At 42.1% G+C, this 13,860-nt stretch overlaps 1 protein-coding gene across 8 annotated transcripts in view; it reads right to left on the bottom strand.

The window, feature by feature from the left end:
• arhgef1b (Rho guanine nucleotide exchange factor (GEF) 1b) overlaps positions 1-13,860 on the bottom strand; it is a 41,977-nt gene that overhangs the window by 9,129 nt on the left and 18,988 nt on the right. For 4 of the 8 annotated variants that reach the window (XM_035162933.2, XM_035162934.2, XM_035162928.2 and 1 more), the window contains exons 4-17: positions 12,562-12,660; positions 11,411-11,453; positions 11,165-11,270; positions 10,115-10,255; positions 7,831-7,860; positions 6,881-6,992; positions 6,620-6,695; positions 6,371-6,400; positions 5,756-5,956; positions 4,228-4,378; positions 3,174-3,185; positions 2,077-2,238; positions 530-720; positions 295-441 (exon numbers count right to left, since the gene is read on the bottom strand). In XM_035162933.2, coding sequence (XP_035018824.1) covers positions 295-441; positions 530-720; positions 2,077-2,238; positions 3,174-3,185; positions 4,228-4,378; positions 5,756-5,956; positions 6,371-6,400; positions 6,620-6,695; positions 6,881-6,992; positions 7,831-7,860; positions 10,115-10,255; positions 11,165-11,270; positions 11,411-11,453; positions 12,562-12,660 — 1,501 coding nt within the window. Of the gene's footprint in view, positions 1-294; positions 442-529; positions 721-2,076; positions 2,239-3,173; positions 3,186-4,227; positions 4,379-5,755; positions 5,957-6,370; positions 6,401-6,619; positions 6,696-6,880; positions 6,993-7,830; positions 7,861-7,947; positions 8,370-10,114; positions 10,256-11,164; positions 11,271-11,410; positions 11,454-12,561; positions 12,661-13,860 lie in introns of those variants that run through there. The other 4 variants (XM_035162930.2, XM_035162932.2, XM_035162935.2 and 1 more) reach the window with 4 other exon arrangements.

Below are 13,860 nucleotides of genomic sequence, written 5' to 3'. Positions count from 1 at the left end.
TTCAATTTTAAAATACAGCAAAAACAACTCTTATATTACCGTCAGCAAAAAGGACTGAATCACTGAGCTCTCTCCGTGGCCTGTGACTTAAACAAAATGTCATTGATGTAATTAATACATATATCATTTTCTATCAGATTCTTCACTGTGTGTTCAAATAAGACTGGTTTGTGCATTTAACTTTATCACAGCAGCTTGTACAAATTTCAAGGGTATAAATGTTGTGTGCAGGATGAGTGCAACCTTCATGTGTCTGACTCTGGGAGGATATATAACACTTGCAGCAGCACTCACAGTGCATATCAATGATCTCGTCCAAGTTGGGGAAGATGGTGGCCAGCTCAGTGGAGGACAGGAGCCCCTCTCTCTCCAGAGGCTTCGAGAAAACCATCTGAAGAACGCTCAGCATTCGCACATGGGCGTGCTCCGTCGCAAACAACTCTGAGAGGGAGGAGGTACGGAATGAGCAATGTTATAAAGATCCTCAATTTCTCTGGACATTTGTTTACTTCATGTCTTCTCTCCTCACCGTTGATGACCTCCTGCCTCTTGGTCTCCTTCTTGCTAAGGCTGGACAGACCTTCGGGGGAGGCCAGCTCCCTCCAGTTGGGTGGGTCATGCTCAAATTCCAGGAGGCGCGGCTCCACCTCCTCCAGCTGCGGGGTGGGGCTGGTTGGGGAGTGGCCAGTCCCTTCAGGAAGTAAAAGCGGTCCCTCGAAACTGAAGAAAGAAGGAAGCGGAAGAATAATTATTTTAGATTGGTAATTACAGCTTTAACCAGTATTTATCCAGGTGGAGAACACTGGCTGTATTTCTAAATATACCCCAGAGATGGATTAAAGCAACACTATGTAATTTTTTACTGATCAACAGCGCCCTCTGGAGCCACATGTGGTGATTAAGTGGTCTTCAATAGAGGATAGATGAAGATCCAAGCTCTGACTGCGTACGACCACTCACTGAACTGAAACAAAACTGTGGATAATACCAATAATTCCCAGATTCCTTTTTAATGACTTCTAAATCTAATTTTTAACTGATGTACAGTTCAGTAGTACTCCTAAACCTGCTGGGCCTGATTCTGGTGATTTAAGCTGTGACTTTTCTTGCAGGAGATCATACCCACATACCTAGAGCAAGAACAGACAGTCAGGGTGAGGATTGAGAATAAAAGAGGCTCCATCCTCCCCCTTTTTCAACTCAATGTACCGTCAAACTAATTTAGAAGAGGCTATTTTCAGGTAAAAAAGTTACATAGTGTTGCTTTAACATTGGATATTCTATCAGGAATCTAGTAGATGAGCTTTCTGCTAATATCATGGACTTATTTCTGTAGCTTAGAACCTTACATTACTGGTTGCTATTAATCTTCTAACTACTGAGAGCTTACAATGTCAATTAACGAGCAATGGTTTAGGTTCAATTGAAGTGAAACTTGTGCTAAACTAGGATTGAATTGAAAAGTAGAAAAGTCAATTAACATTAAACCACACGATAAAAAGTACAGGGCAGAAAAAATAAAGAGATAAAAGTAGTTAAATATCTCAATGAACTGAAGTTGACTCAGGATCCTTTACTGTTTAAAAGATGTTTCCCTGGGAGTCTTGACATTTACAGTCAAACAACAGTCAGTAAAACCTCAATAAACAGCTGCACTTTGTGTTTACCAAATGGTCAATAAACATTCCCCCAAAGAGGCAAGTGTCTGACCCCGCACTGAGAATGAGAGTGTGAATATTACTCACACCCTGTCGGCCACAGCAGCCGAGTCAGTGAATCTGTCGGCCAGATTAATTCATTTCACAGGAGACAACAGACGTGTGCCCTTTAGAAAGACCTAATCCACATTAACTGCCACCTATTTAAATGTGCCTCAAACTGATAGTTCTGAATGAGCCAGGTACATTTGATCCATCAATAAAATTCTCATCCAGTCATTTTGTATTAAATGCTTTCATGTTATTTCAGGATTGCTGCACTGATTCTGAGACGGATTTCAGGTTTTGGCATCCTGTCTGTCCCTTTTGTGCACCCCTCCAGCCACAGGCTTTAAGAGGGGCGGTTTGTCCATCTTACGGATGGAGGTGCTGGGGAGTGAGCGGAGCAGGTGATGTTGTGGAGGAAGGCGGCTGGAGGTCCACATCGCTACGGGAACGGGACTGTTTGGCCCGGGAAGAGCCACGGCGACGAGATGAGTGCCGGTCCACGCGAGCACTCTCACTACGAGTCACTTTCCTACTGTAGGGAGGGAAGGTGGGAGAGGATGGTGGGGGGGTGGATGAGAAAAAGATAGGGACAGATTGGAGGGAAGTGGGATAGAAAACGAGGGAGGGAAAAAGTCCAAAAACGGACAGACGGATAAGAAAAAAGAAAAAGGGGACAAAGGGGAAATAGGAACACAAGTGTAGAAGGAGGAAAGAAAAGAAGAGATTCCCGAAGAGAAGGAAAGTAGAAGAGAAAGTATCCGAGCCATATGCAGCCAATGAAGACAGAGATTTATATTAATCATGAAGGTGAAGAGGAAGAAAAATAAGTTGAGGTACATTAGTAGAGGATTTACCCCAAAAAGGTAGAAAGAAAAATCACATAAACAAAAGATAAAAAAGAGACAAAATGAGTGGCAGGCAAATATGCATGAAATCTGACATGCATATATTAGTATAGACAGTGAAACATATAGAGCATGATATAGAGTATGCTTCATATGCTGCAGATATGGTAGCACTTGAATACCAACATTTCCTGAGGAGTTACTGGGAGCCAGTCTACAACAGTATGTTAAGAAAGTAGCCCTGTATGGCTTCTATGCTGCATTCTGTGTGGAACCAAAAGGAACTTGAATAAAAGTCTAATAAATCTCCAACTTCACACAACATGCTTCCACATCCACTAAAAAATATAGTACAACTGATCTCAACACATCAAGCTACTTCTAATTCCTTCACAAGCGTGTTAAAATACTTAGCCATGCAGTGTGTTTGTGTCATGTATGTGTATCCATGTGTAGTCTGTAACCAAGTGACTGGTGTGTGTGTGTGTGTGTGTGTCTGTGTGTCTGTGTGTCTGTGTGTCTGTCTGTCTGTCTGTCTGTCTGTGTGTGTGTGTTTGTTTATGTCTGGATCAGTCTAAGGCCTGAAGCATGTCCATGACTCTGTCAAGGCGCTGACACCCACCTTGTCTTCCGTCTGCAAAAACATGGGGACACCACATTGTTACACACCCACCTTTATGCAACTATTGTAAAGCCAGAGAAACAACCACAACAATGCAAATGCACACCCCCCACATATGATTCTCAAACACCTGAGTAAATATGATGCCAAAGCCCCTGACAACACATGTAACCGCACACACACTGTGGAGACAAGCGGGACAAAGGACGGGCCCTGGCCAAAACAGATGCAGACACCTTGAAAAGCACATGGGACGAAAGACAAAAACTATCTATATGGAATGGAATAAACTGTTAATGAACTAAATAACTGAATCAGTATATAAAATAGATAAAACATCTGCTAATTTTCTAAATTTTAAAAGCACTGGACAAAGTGTTCTCATCTGTAATCAGTGATGCATAAGCGCAACATCTACAAATGTCTCGGCTTCCAAGAAATCACCAGTGTGTTCCCGCGATACCATAAAAAACACACAAGAATTGCACAGATAACGTCTAAATGCACAGATAACATCTAAATGCACAGATAACATCTAAATGCAACAGAAACTGAAATGAAGCTCTGGAGTCAACATAAGGAGATGCACAACAGAACACATGGAAGAAGAGAAGTGGGACAGAACGGTATTAGGAGGAGAGTGCATGTGCCTTTGTGAGGGAGAAAGAGAGGAAAGGGCATGAAGGGAGAGGGAAGGCAAAGGGCTGGAGGGGAGACCGGGTCCGGGTTCACCTGCTGAGAGTCCTCCTCAAAACCGCAGGCTCTGTTAGCTAGCGAGCAACGGGCAGCGAGACAAAAGCTTGCACAAGGCAGGGACAGACTGCTGGGGAAGCTTTACCATGCTCCCTCAGCCTGAGCACTTCACACACGTTAAGCTTCCCTCGTTTCCCCCTCGCTTGCTGGCTCTATACACTGAACACCTCCCATACAATCTAATTATGATATGATTACAATCTCTAATCCTGTAATTGCTTATAATCTCTTATTGAGTCACTGCACTGCGGTTATAATGAGACAGCCTAGATGCTGCGCTCTTTATTACCATCCTCCTCACCTGTCTTTCTCCAAATTCTCCTCTGTGGGAGTGTCGCTGGGGGAGACAGGCTCCCCGATGGTCAACCCACCCCCGAGTCCGACGGGGGACAGATCCGACCCCGTAGGCGTACACAACAGAGTCGGAGGCTCTAAGCGATTGCTTGAGAGGCCTGAAGGATTAGAAAAGGATGAAAGAGAACAAATGAGGGGGTTATGTACTGCAATTATATGAGTCTTTCATCCAGTAAATTAGCAATTATACAGTATATCTCTTCAACAATAACATACTGATGAAGTTAATCTATTTTTTTACAAGATATTCACACAAGGGTGGAATAATTTATATAATATTACACAAGAAAATAATTATGCTTCTCACTGCAAATGCTGATACCACATTTTTAGTTTGCAAGTTATAAACAAATACGTTTTTTAAAAAGCCACCATTATTCCTGTCTCCTGCTTTTACATTTACACTTTGTATATTATTCATTAAATACTTTTTACTAGGGATGCACCGATATGGAAATTCTTGGCCGATACCGATATTTAATACAACAATCTAGCCAATAGCCGATACCGATATTTGTTTATTACTTGAATAATATGAAAAACAGAAAAAGTGACAAGTGTAACTTTAGATGCCATGGATGGTTCACACCGGACCCGCATTTCTCCGCGCCGGTCAGCCCGCGATTCTCCGCTTGTTGTTGTATGTAACCCGTTCAATGTCGGGTGTCGGGGTAAATGACATATTCTCAAGCAAGCCTTTAGCCCCCCTCTCTCTTTTTATCTATATGACTGCTTGTGTGGCTGTAGTGGATGGGCAGAGGGGGACATTTAATTATGTGATTGGGAAAATTGGGAAAATTAAAACTCCAGGACAACAGAAGGGGAATACAAAGTATGGGATGCATATTTGATCATTTATATCATATCAAATATGTCATTTATATCGTTTAAAATAATTTTTCAGTCTGTTTCCTGGCGCGATACGCTCGCTCGCACGCCGAAACCATCAGTGAAGGGCGCTGGTGCGGCGCATCGCAGCCCATGTGAACCGCACAAAGGTTTAACAGGGGGGTGGATGGGAGGTGCCTGGCTTTCCTTGGCGCTGCGCGGCGCGGCGCAGCGCAGCGCTTCAGCGCCCGGTGTAAACCCGGCGTCAGTATACCATAATCTGGATGCCAGATTGGCAGGCTGCAGAAAACATACCAATGAACATCGGCCAATGTTATCGGTGAAAGTCAAGTTTATTACCGATACACCGATGGCAGTAAACGAGGCGAATATCGGCCGCTACCGATATACGGCCGATACATCGGTGCACCACTACTTTTTACTTAAATTGAAAGACTATTCTCCCTCATTATAATATTGACACTTAAAACTGAAAATTAAACAAAGTTCAGCTCACAGCGAAGTAGCAGAAACTAAAATTGAACTGTTGCCCAGTGAGTTTATCAACAAAAGTGTAATATAATTCAACACTGATGATAATTAAAGGCGGAAAAACTCCAGTGACGCACTCCACAGTAAAGACTTGCCATCACTGTGTGAAGACTCTGGGTTGTTGGCGGTGCTGATGTTGCTGCCTGAGCCATCACAGATTTCGAGCCCAGGTACGGACGCAGTGCTTCCGCTGGAACCCGACTTCCTGCTGGGGAGGGGAAGGACTGCAGCTTCGGTCACGGAGCCTCTGCCGGGAGCTGGACCCTTACGCTCCTGATTCACTTTATCCTTTTCCGCTGAAGAAGAGGAAGAATATGATAAAGATTAGAAGAGCTAGACAACACAGATGCAGAAAAAAACACTTCAGTGAGTGAACAAACAGACAGAGATTGTGAGAGACGGACAAACAGACGAGATGAGTATGATGCAATCAGGGCCTGTGCAGTAAACATGAGGGTTAGTTTGGTACAAGGGAACAATCACCACCTGTGCATGAATTAAATGTGCAGTGAATGAGGTTTTCTGCTGATTCTAAACTGCAATTAATTCTTCAAACAACCACCATGAAACTTAGAATCAACTTAACAGGGCCCCACCCACATCCCCTCCCAGTTTGACTTGGAACATGCAGACATGCTTATGGGTTGATTAGTAAGGATGTGACCATTCTACAGGTGAAAGAGAGGATGGGAACTCTGGGCGATTTGTACCTTCAGCCTCCATTTTAGGTTTGACCTCAGCTGTAACAGGAAAAGAGTGCAGGACACAATGTTCTCATATCCAGACCGTTCATAGACATCAATATGTAAAGATACATCACAGTACTTATATTGAAATGTCACAATAATACATTATTACAAATATTGAGGTAATAGCCTACATACATTTTGAGATCGCAATAAATTAAAGAAATCTGTCAGAACTTGGAAAATGTGGCTAATGAGTGAACAAATACATACTGTTGCCTGCAATCCAGCTGGGGATGCCAGGAAACACCCCCCTCGGCTTGCCCTTTGTGGACTCATCCTTCTTATTCTGCAAAATAAGTCAGGAGCGGGTGAGACAGAAGGTCAAATTAAAAAGACGTGTATGGGCTGCGAAAATAAAACTGCTACTCCGCCAAGATTTAATGAGGGCATAGTGCAGTGTGTTTATTGACCTGTCTGATCACTGTTTTATTAATTCATTTGCTTAAAAAAAACAGGAAAGGGGGTGTTTACCTTTACCAGCTGTCTCCTGAAGAAGCCTCCTCTGGACTTCTTACTGTCGACGGCTCTGGTTTTAACCCCAAGGTGCTTCATGTAGAAGGCGACCGCTGAGAAGATGGATTGGCTGCAATAGAAGTTAGAGTAATGTGTTCATTAACGATATCTGATAGGGTTTGTTGTGTTAGTACCCATTTGTTTAACATGATCTTTCAGGAGTACATCAAAGCTTATACATTCCTGGTGATGCTTGAGCTAAATTAATCTTTTTTCTTATATGTTCAGTAGAGTGTTTATTTTCTCTGATGTCACAGATGGTGATGCTGAGACAAAGTGAATATGTGTGAATGTGAGGATAATAGGGAGGATGCAGGGAAGGAGGGGAAAAGGGAGGAGGATCATTGAAGATGTCCAGAAAGGAGGGAGGAGTTTGAAAATTGGAGGGGGGTGGACTACGACCCAAAAAAGATAAAGGAGGAGTTGAGGAGAAATGTGAGGAGTTAGGAGGAGCCTCTGGGGATGTGTGCTTTCAACAAAAGTCTCTTATCACCAGTCACTGCACAGTTACACAGAGCACACTGTCTGAATACACTGAAAATTCCACTTGAAGAAGTTGAAACAAAGGACTCAAAGGAGAAAAGCGTAAAAAACCCAAGGCATGCATGACAGCTTTTAATAATTCATGTGCAAAGCATAAATCAAGAAATAGAAAGCTTCAGAATCCACCTCAGTCACTTTACGAGAAACTGTTCTGGAGTGTGGTGGCATTTTTTTTTCTATACATCTATATATACAAATGAAAGACATGTTATATTGAATCTTTGATGCACTGAAGACTATGCAAAAACATTGTGGTCTGACCACACCCAAGCTTAGAAAAAAAGCATGCAGAGACCAAATGACATCAAGCGCACAAACACCCATTTAAAAAGAACACTAATGCAAATGTTGTAAAGTTCACTCACCATTTTTCCTCGTCCGAGACGATTGTTGGTCTGAAAGAGTAGAGACAGATGTGAGTGATGTTGCTCCTGCAGACATTTTCTTTTAAAAGCAGCGTTATCGTGCAGCATCAAGCTCACCTCTTCCTCTTAAGTAGCATTTTTCCTTTCTCTTGCACGACTGATTATTAGCTGTGTTTTGGGCCGGTGGAATCTGTAGCGGCTAAGCTTTTTCTGATCTAATTCAAAGCTGACTGTAATGTTGTTGTATTCAGAGCAGATGCTATTGAACATATTCTAAAAAAAATGAATAAAAAAAAGCAAAAAAAAAGATCAAAAAAGTGAGAGATGCATCAAAAGCTGCACCTCTGCTCGTGCTAAAATAAAAAAAAAAATCAACTTGCACTCTGGAAGATTTGCGAATAATTCAAACTATTGTCTCCAGACTGTCTAAAGGGGCGATCTGCTCTAGCTGCTCTGGTACACTGTCTGCAAAGGGAATCCAGAAACGCTCCAATGCAGCGGAAGTGTCTATTTAACCATGTTTTTGTCTGATGCAACATGCAGGCAAGACTGTAGAAATTGGATACTCATGTTTTGTTATGAACATAAAGGGTGGGAGGGGTTTTCCCAAGGATTCCCCGGCATTATCCAATCAAATGGTGCGGTGGCCTTGTTCTCATCTGCGGAGAGACCAATGAGGGACAGACGGGGGCGAGGTCACTGTGTTGTGGTCTCGTGAGGAAGGGGGTGCTTCGGGGGTGACCGAGTGCATGAGTGTGGGAGTATGTCAGAGCGAGGGGGAATAGAGAGATGATTGTCGGGGTGAATGAATGGAGCGAACTGAATGAAACGTTTGTGCGACGACGATAAAGATCTGACTGTGTGATGGTCAAATAAAAAAGATTCAAAAGCTGAATTATAGTGTCTTTAATAAAGTCGGCCTTGTGGACTTTCTCTGTCTTCACAACAGACAGCGTGATTAAATCCAGAGGACGAGTGTTTCTTGATCGAGACGCACCTCCTTTCGTTTGCGTTCACTTCTTCCCCCTCTTCTGACAAGATGAAGTTAGACAGTGTTGTGCCCTCTCCCTGGCCTCCTCTCCCTCTCTGTCTGACTAGCTTCTCGTTGAGGATAACACATTGCAGTTGGCCACGGGGTCAAGGATAGATTAACTTTCCCCCAGATCTCTTGCTTTCTTTCTTTAACTGTGTCCAGGGCAGGAACTACCCAGCCTCGATAACCCTCTGGCCCTTTCTCTCCCCTTCTCTCTTCCGATGTGTCTCCCCTCCACCCTTCCCTCCTCCCTCCAGTTGGCAGAATGTCAGGGGAGAGCCTTCCTGCCAGCGTGGCACTGCTGACTCCATCTTTTCCTCTCGACCTCTTCATTTCCTTCGTGCTCAATTGTGCTCTCTTCCAATCATTCTGGCTCTGTAGTTCAGTTTTCTCCATCTCCTGCTGTATTTGTCTCCGTGTGTTGTATTACATTGGTTATGTGCATGGCTGATATTGACTGTGCCTACTGTGGAGCCTTGTATGAAGCCAAGTGCCAACTTTAGAGGGAAGAGATCTGATTTTAAACGGTTTCGACGGACCAGTCATGGTCCAATTTAAAACATAGAGCAGCAGGTTTGGGGAAAAGACTATTTTCCGCTGTGCAATCACTGTTTCAAAGTTTTCTTTTAATAATGTTGTCATGACAGCTGTGTTGTTGTTTTCTCATGTGTGGAAATTTGCATTTTATTTTAATGTTTCTGTCATCTGTCAAATTGTGCTGGTATTCACAGATTTTAGGAGAGGTGAATGCAAAGAGGAATATACAAAACAGAGTTCTCCTGCTCCGAGTTTAGCTCCTCTGGTTAAAGGGCTAAATGTTGCTCAACTTTGAGGGAGTCTTGGATTATTTCATGATGTAAAACAAGTTGTAATTCTATTAACTTCTTGTCTGAGAATTTTATTTCTGGTGGTTAGCTATTGCTTCAAATGCTATACCAGTAAGCGTCAGTTGCTATGGTTCCACAAAAACATTAAGCAAACATCATCTAACCCAAAACCCAAAACCCAAATTCAACAGATTTATACTGTTGTTTGGATTATTGTGTTTCCCCAAATATAACATTTTTAAAATTATTAGCAGTGTAGGTGACAGGATTGTAACTAGTGACTGTCACCTTTGAATTTTAATCAAACATCCACATATTTATGGTAGTTGCTTATTTTTTGTACGGATTATTTAACACACAATCTAAACTCTAGTCACATAAACTCTTTCGGATACGGTCGTGAAAAGTAGGGAGGAGCACTCACTGTGTCTCAGACATCTTGTCCAGCAGGTTCTCGGCCACAGACTTCTCCTTCATCTCTATCGGAATGCGGTCGGTGGGATAGTGGCTCTCCACATCGACCAGCTCGGCCTCGTTTGGAGTCATACCCATCATCCTCTTCTGCCTGTGCAGCGCAAAGTGGAAAGAGGCAAAAGTTGGACACATTAATGAAAATAATATCTATCCAGCATCCAATCAAGTGAGCGGGCAATGAATGTAGATGGAGAGGGCTGCTCATAACAGATCCAGGTCCCCTGAGAGTGCACACTGACTAGAAACATTAATTCAGGAAGAAAAACCTCCATGATTTTCACATTCCCTTATTTGTATGTTTTGAGGTTTGATTTTCCTAAAACGGCTCAATTCACAGATTTTTTGCAGCAAAGTCTGGGAATCTAAGTCCAAAGCAGCCGATCTAAAAATCTCTATCGTTCAGGTGAAAAAAGAAACAGACCTAAACAGAAGCTTCACAGCAACAAAGGGCTACTGAGAAAAAAGTGAGAGATCACGATCATTGTTGAGTTCACACAACTGCTTTTCAAAATATAAGTCTTCCAACAATGAAAAATTATGTATATGCAGCTTTAATTGTGAGGGTGCCAGAGGAAGTCTTGAGTGGTAGATATTTGCAGCGGCTTAGCATACGAGCAGGTTCTTAGTGCAGTTTGGATAAAATATAACTTCTGACAAAGAGTAAAAGAAAGCAATGCCTTTGATAATGTTAGGATTATAATTAAATTATTGTTATATGTCAAATATGAAAATTCAAAGGTAGGTTTCTTAGGGATAAATTCCTCTTATTTAAATTGTAACTCTTTTTTCACATTTCTCTCTCTCTGTCACTCTTTGCCTTGAAATTAAGAATCTTATGCTCTTGTTTCCTGTTATTCAGATTTCCTGTAAACCACAATTAAAAAGTGCTTTTGCCACTGTGGTATTAATGTAAAGTGTGCCTGCTTGCTAGCTGACTGACTCGCCCATTTTAACATTCATTAACACTCGAAAAGTAGAGTAGAGTTCAGGAGCTTCTCACCTGAAGTCTTCCAGCTGTTTGGCCACCTCAGCCGCCTGCGTGCCCTGAACCTCCTGAGCATAGCGTCTTTGGGTGTCCTCGGAGAGCAGATCTGGACGAGTTCGGTCTGAGACGAAGCAGACAGGGAGTGAGTGGGGAGACTGATACCGGCAGGGAGACACCGAGTTGAGTTGTGCACATATGGCAAAGAATATATAACAAAGTTTGAACAACGTTAAATAAATATACCAAAGGACAGTGACTTACCCAAGTCATAGGTTATATAACCTGGTACTGACACTCTAAGAACCTGTAATATAGAGTAGATACAGAAATAAGAACATTATATATTTAAAGCAGATATTAGGCATGAAACTTTTTATAACTTGTTTTGCTTTGTGGGTATTTTTTCTTTGTTTTGTGTGGAATGAAGAAATAAAACAGTGTCGTCTCAAATGATCACGAGCCATGGAAATGCATGCAGTAGCTAAATATCACCACAAGGGGTCATTTGAACACTAGAAATAAAATTAAAGAAAAAGAAAACAGAAAAAACAGATATTCCAAATGGGAGACACAGAGTTCTGTCACTGACATGTGAAAATAACCACATGGGCCGACTTTAAGTCAATGGGTTTACAAAAGAGATGGTCTTTAAAAAAAAAAGAAAAGAGAGAGGCCAAGAGAGGATGATTCCTCCTGAAGGGCTTTCCCACGATCCTGACAGGAAGCTGTGGGGTCGGACGAGACAGACCGGGAGAGAGAGCTGCACAAGCCGGCAGACAGACGTGCACCCTGCACGAGCTCTGACGAGGACATATGACAAAGATGGCCAGGTGTGCAACAGGCAGGAATGAAAAACACAGACAGAACAAACAGGGCTGACACACACAGCAGTGCACTCACAAACAAACCTTGTGCACACAGTGTACTTGTCTCCCAGAGTCCAACTTATAGACTGATTCCTACTGATACAACACTGTAATATTGATATGGCCAAGGCTGCTCTATTTAGATCTTTATTTGTTGCATGTCACCAAATGCTAAATAGTAACATCAATTCTCTCCAAAGCTGCAACACGACATAATAGATTAATAACTATATCTCAAAAAGTTACGGTGCTCCTTAAAAAAAAAGGTTTTTAAAGGTTATCCCACATCACTTCCTCTTTGAGTGTATGAAGAAAGCAGCAATACCATTGACAAACTTAGTAAGCGGCATTAGAATAATAGACTGCAAGTGTCTCTGTAACGTCCCCCCCCCTCTGCCCTCACTCTATTCTTTCACACACTCATAACAAACATAACTACCACTATTATATCTTAGTTTAAAACATTCACGTTCACCTTTTTTTGTCCCAAACTTTGGGTCAGTTCTGGACTTTCTTACAGATAAGGCAGAGCAGTGTGCTACTTACTGCTCCCTTGTCCAAGAAGGTGTTGTAGAACTCCACAAATTGCTTCTTGGTCTCTTTGGCACTGAGGGTCCTGAAGAGTTCGGCATGGAGGTAGCAGAGCTGAGAGAAGAGACACAGACAGGAATCCAGTGAGTGATGGTGAATGAGGGAAGTGTGACTGTAGTTCAGCCCACACACATTGAATTGAATGGAGTTGACAAAACTATAGGATGACCTGTTATATAATAAGTTTAGTTTATAAAATTAAAAAAATTCACCAGATGCACTTAAAAGTCAACATGCTGACACATATCAACTAATCAATCAGACAAAATGAGGATTTGAATCATACTGAAAAATATCAGCTTAAATAATTGAATGACATTGTCATCAGCCACAATATTGCACAGAACTCAAGTCTCGGTATGTTATTGAAACAATATAATAACTTTTCTATGTGGGATCCAAAACTGAAAGCAGCAGACAGAACAAGCAGCCACTGACACTGACTTTAGTGTAACACCTTCACAAAACACTGATGTTGTGATGGAAAAGGAAAAGAAGGATCAGAGTGATGGAGGGAGGGCGTCGACTCGTGGCTATGAGAGGTGTAACAGTACCTGGGGTAGGTCACCGAGTCTGCATGCGGAACAAAGGGGAAAGGACAGGCATGCTTTATATCAGCATTGATACAAATGTAGTCTCACACACACACACACACACACACACACACACACACACACACACACACACACACACACACACACACACACACACACACACACACACACACACACACACACACACAGAAATGTACACTCTTGTCTGAACTCAAATTAGTGTCATGTGTCCTATACAAACTAGGCTGCAAGTCAGGATCAATCTAAACTCTAATATAATCTCATGTAATGTTATCATGATTTGGCTTTAATAACTAATGTCTATCAGGTGAATTACTGAGTCAAGTTAAGCACCTCCTATTCAGAGGTAAATTGCCTGTCATGGTACATGTTTTGAGGATGCTGTGATTAATCACTGTACAGAAAACCTGCAGTGTAAACTTGTTCTAGATTTAGCAGCTGTTTACACTGGGACTTCTCCAGAACCTGTCTGACTGCCTATCTCACCCTAATGGCTTTTTGTTGACCAGCACAGCTGCTTATGTCGTGGATGACCAAGGTGGTGAAAATCAGACGCAGGTTGGAATGAGGAAATTAATTTTCTTTAAAATGTTGTAACATTGTAACAATGAATCCTGCATCTAAGATCATTTTATGTATTATTCTAGTCCTGCGGCTCTTAAAACTTTCACTTGTCTCA

This window comes from Hippoglossus stenolepis, chromosome 8 (assembly GCF_022539355.2).
Source record: "Hippoglossus stenolepis isolate QCI-W04-F060 chromosome 8, HSTE1.2, whole genome shotgun sequence".
NCBI classification, from domain to species: domain Eukaryota; kingdom Metazoa; phylum Chordata; class Actinopteri; order Pleuronectiformes; family Pleuronectidae; genus Hippoglossus; species Hippoglossus stenolepis.
The sequence above is the reverse complement of the archived record's forward strand: the minus strand, read 5'-3'. Positions and strand labels throughout refer to the sequence as shown.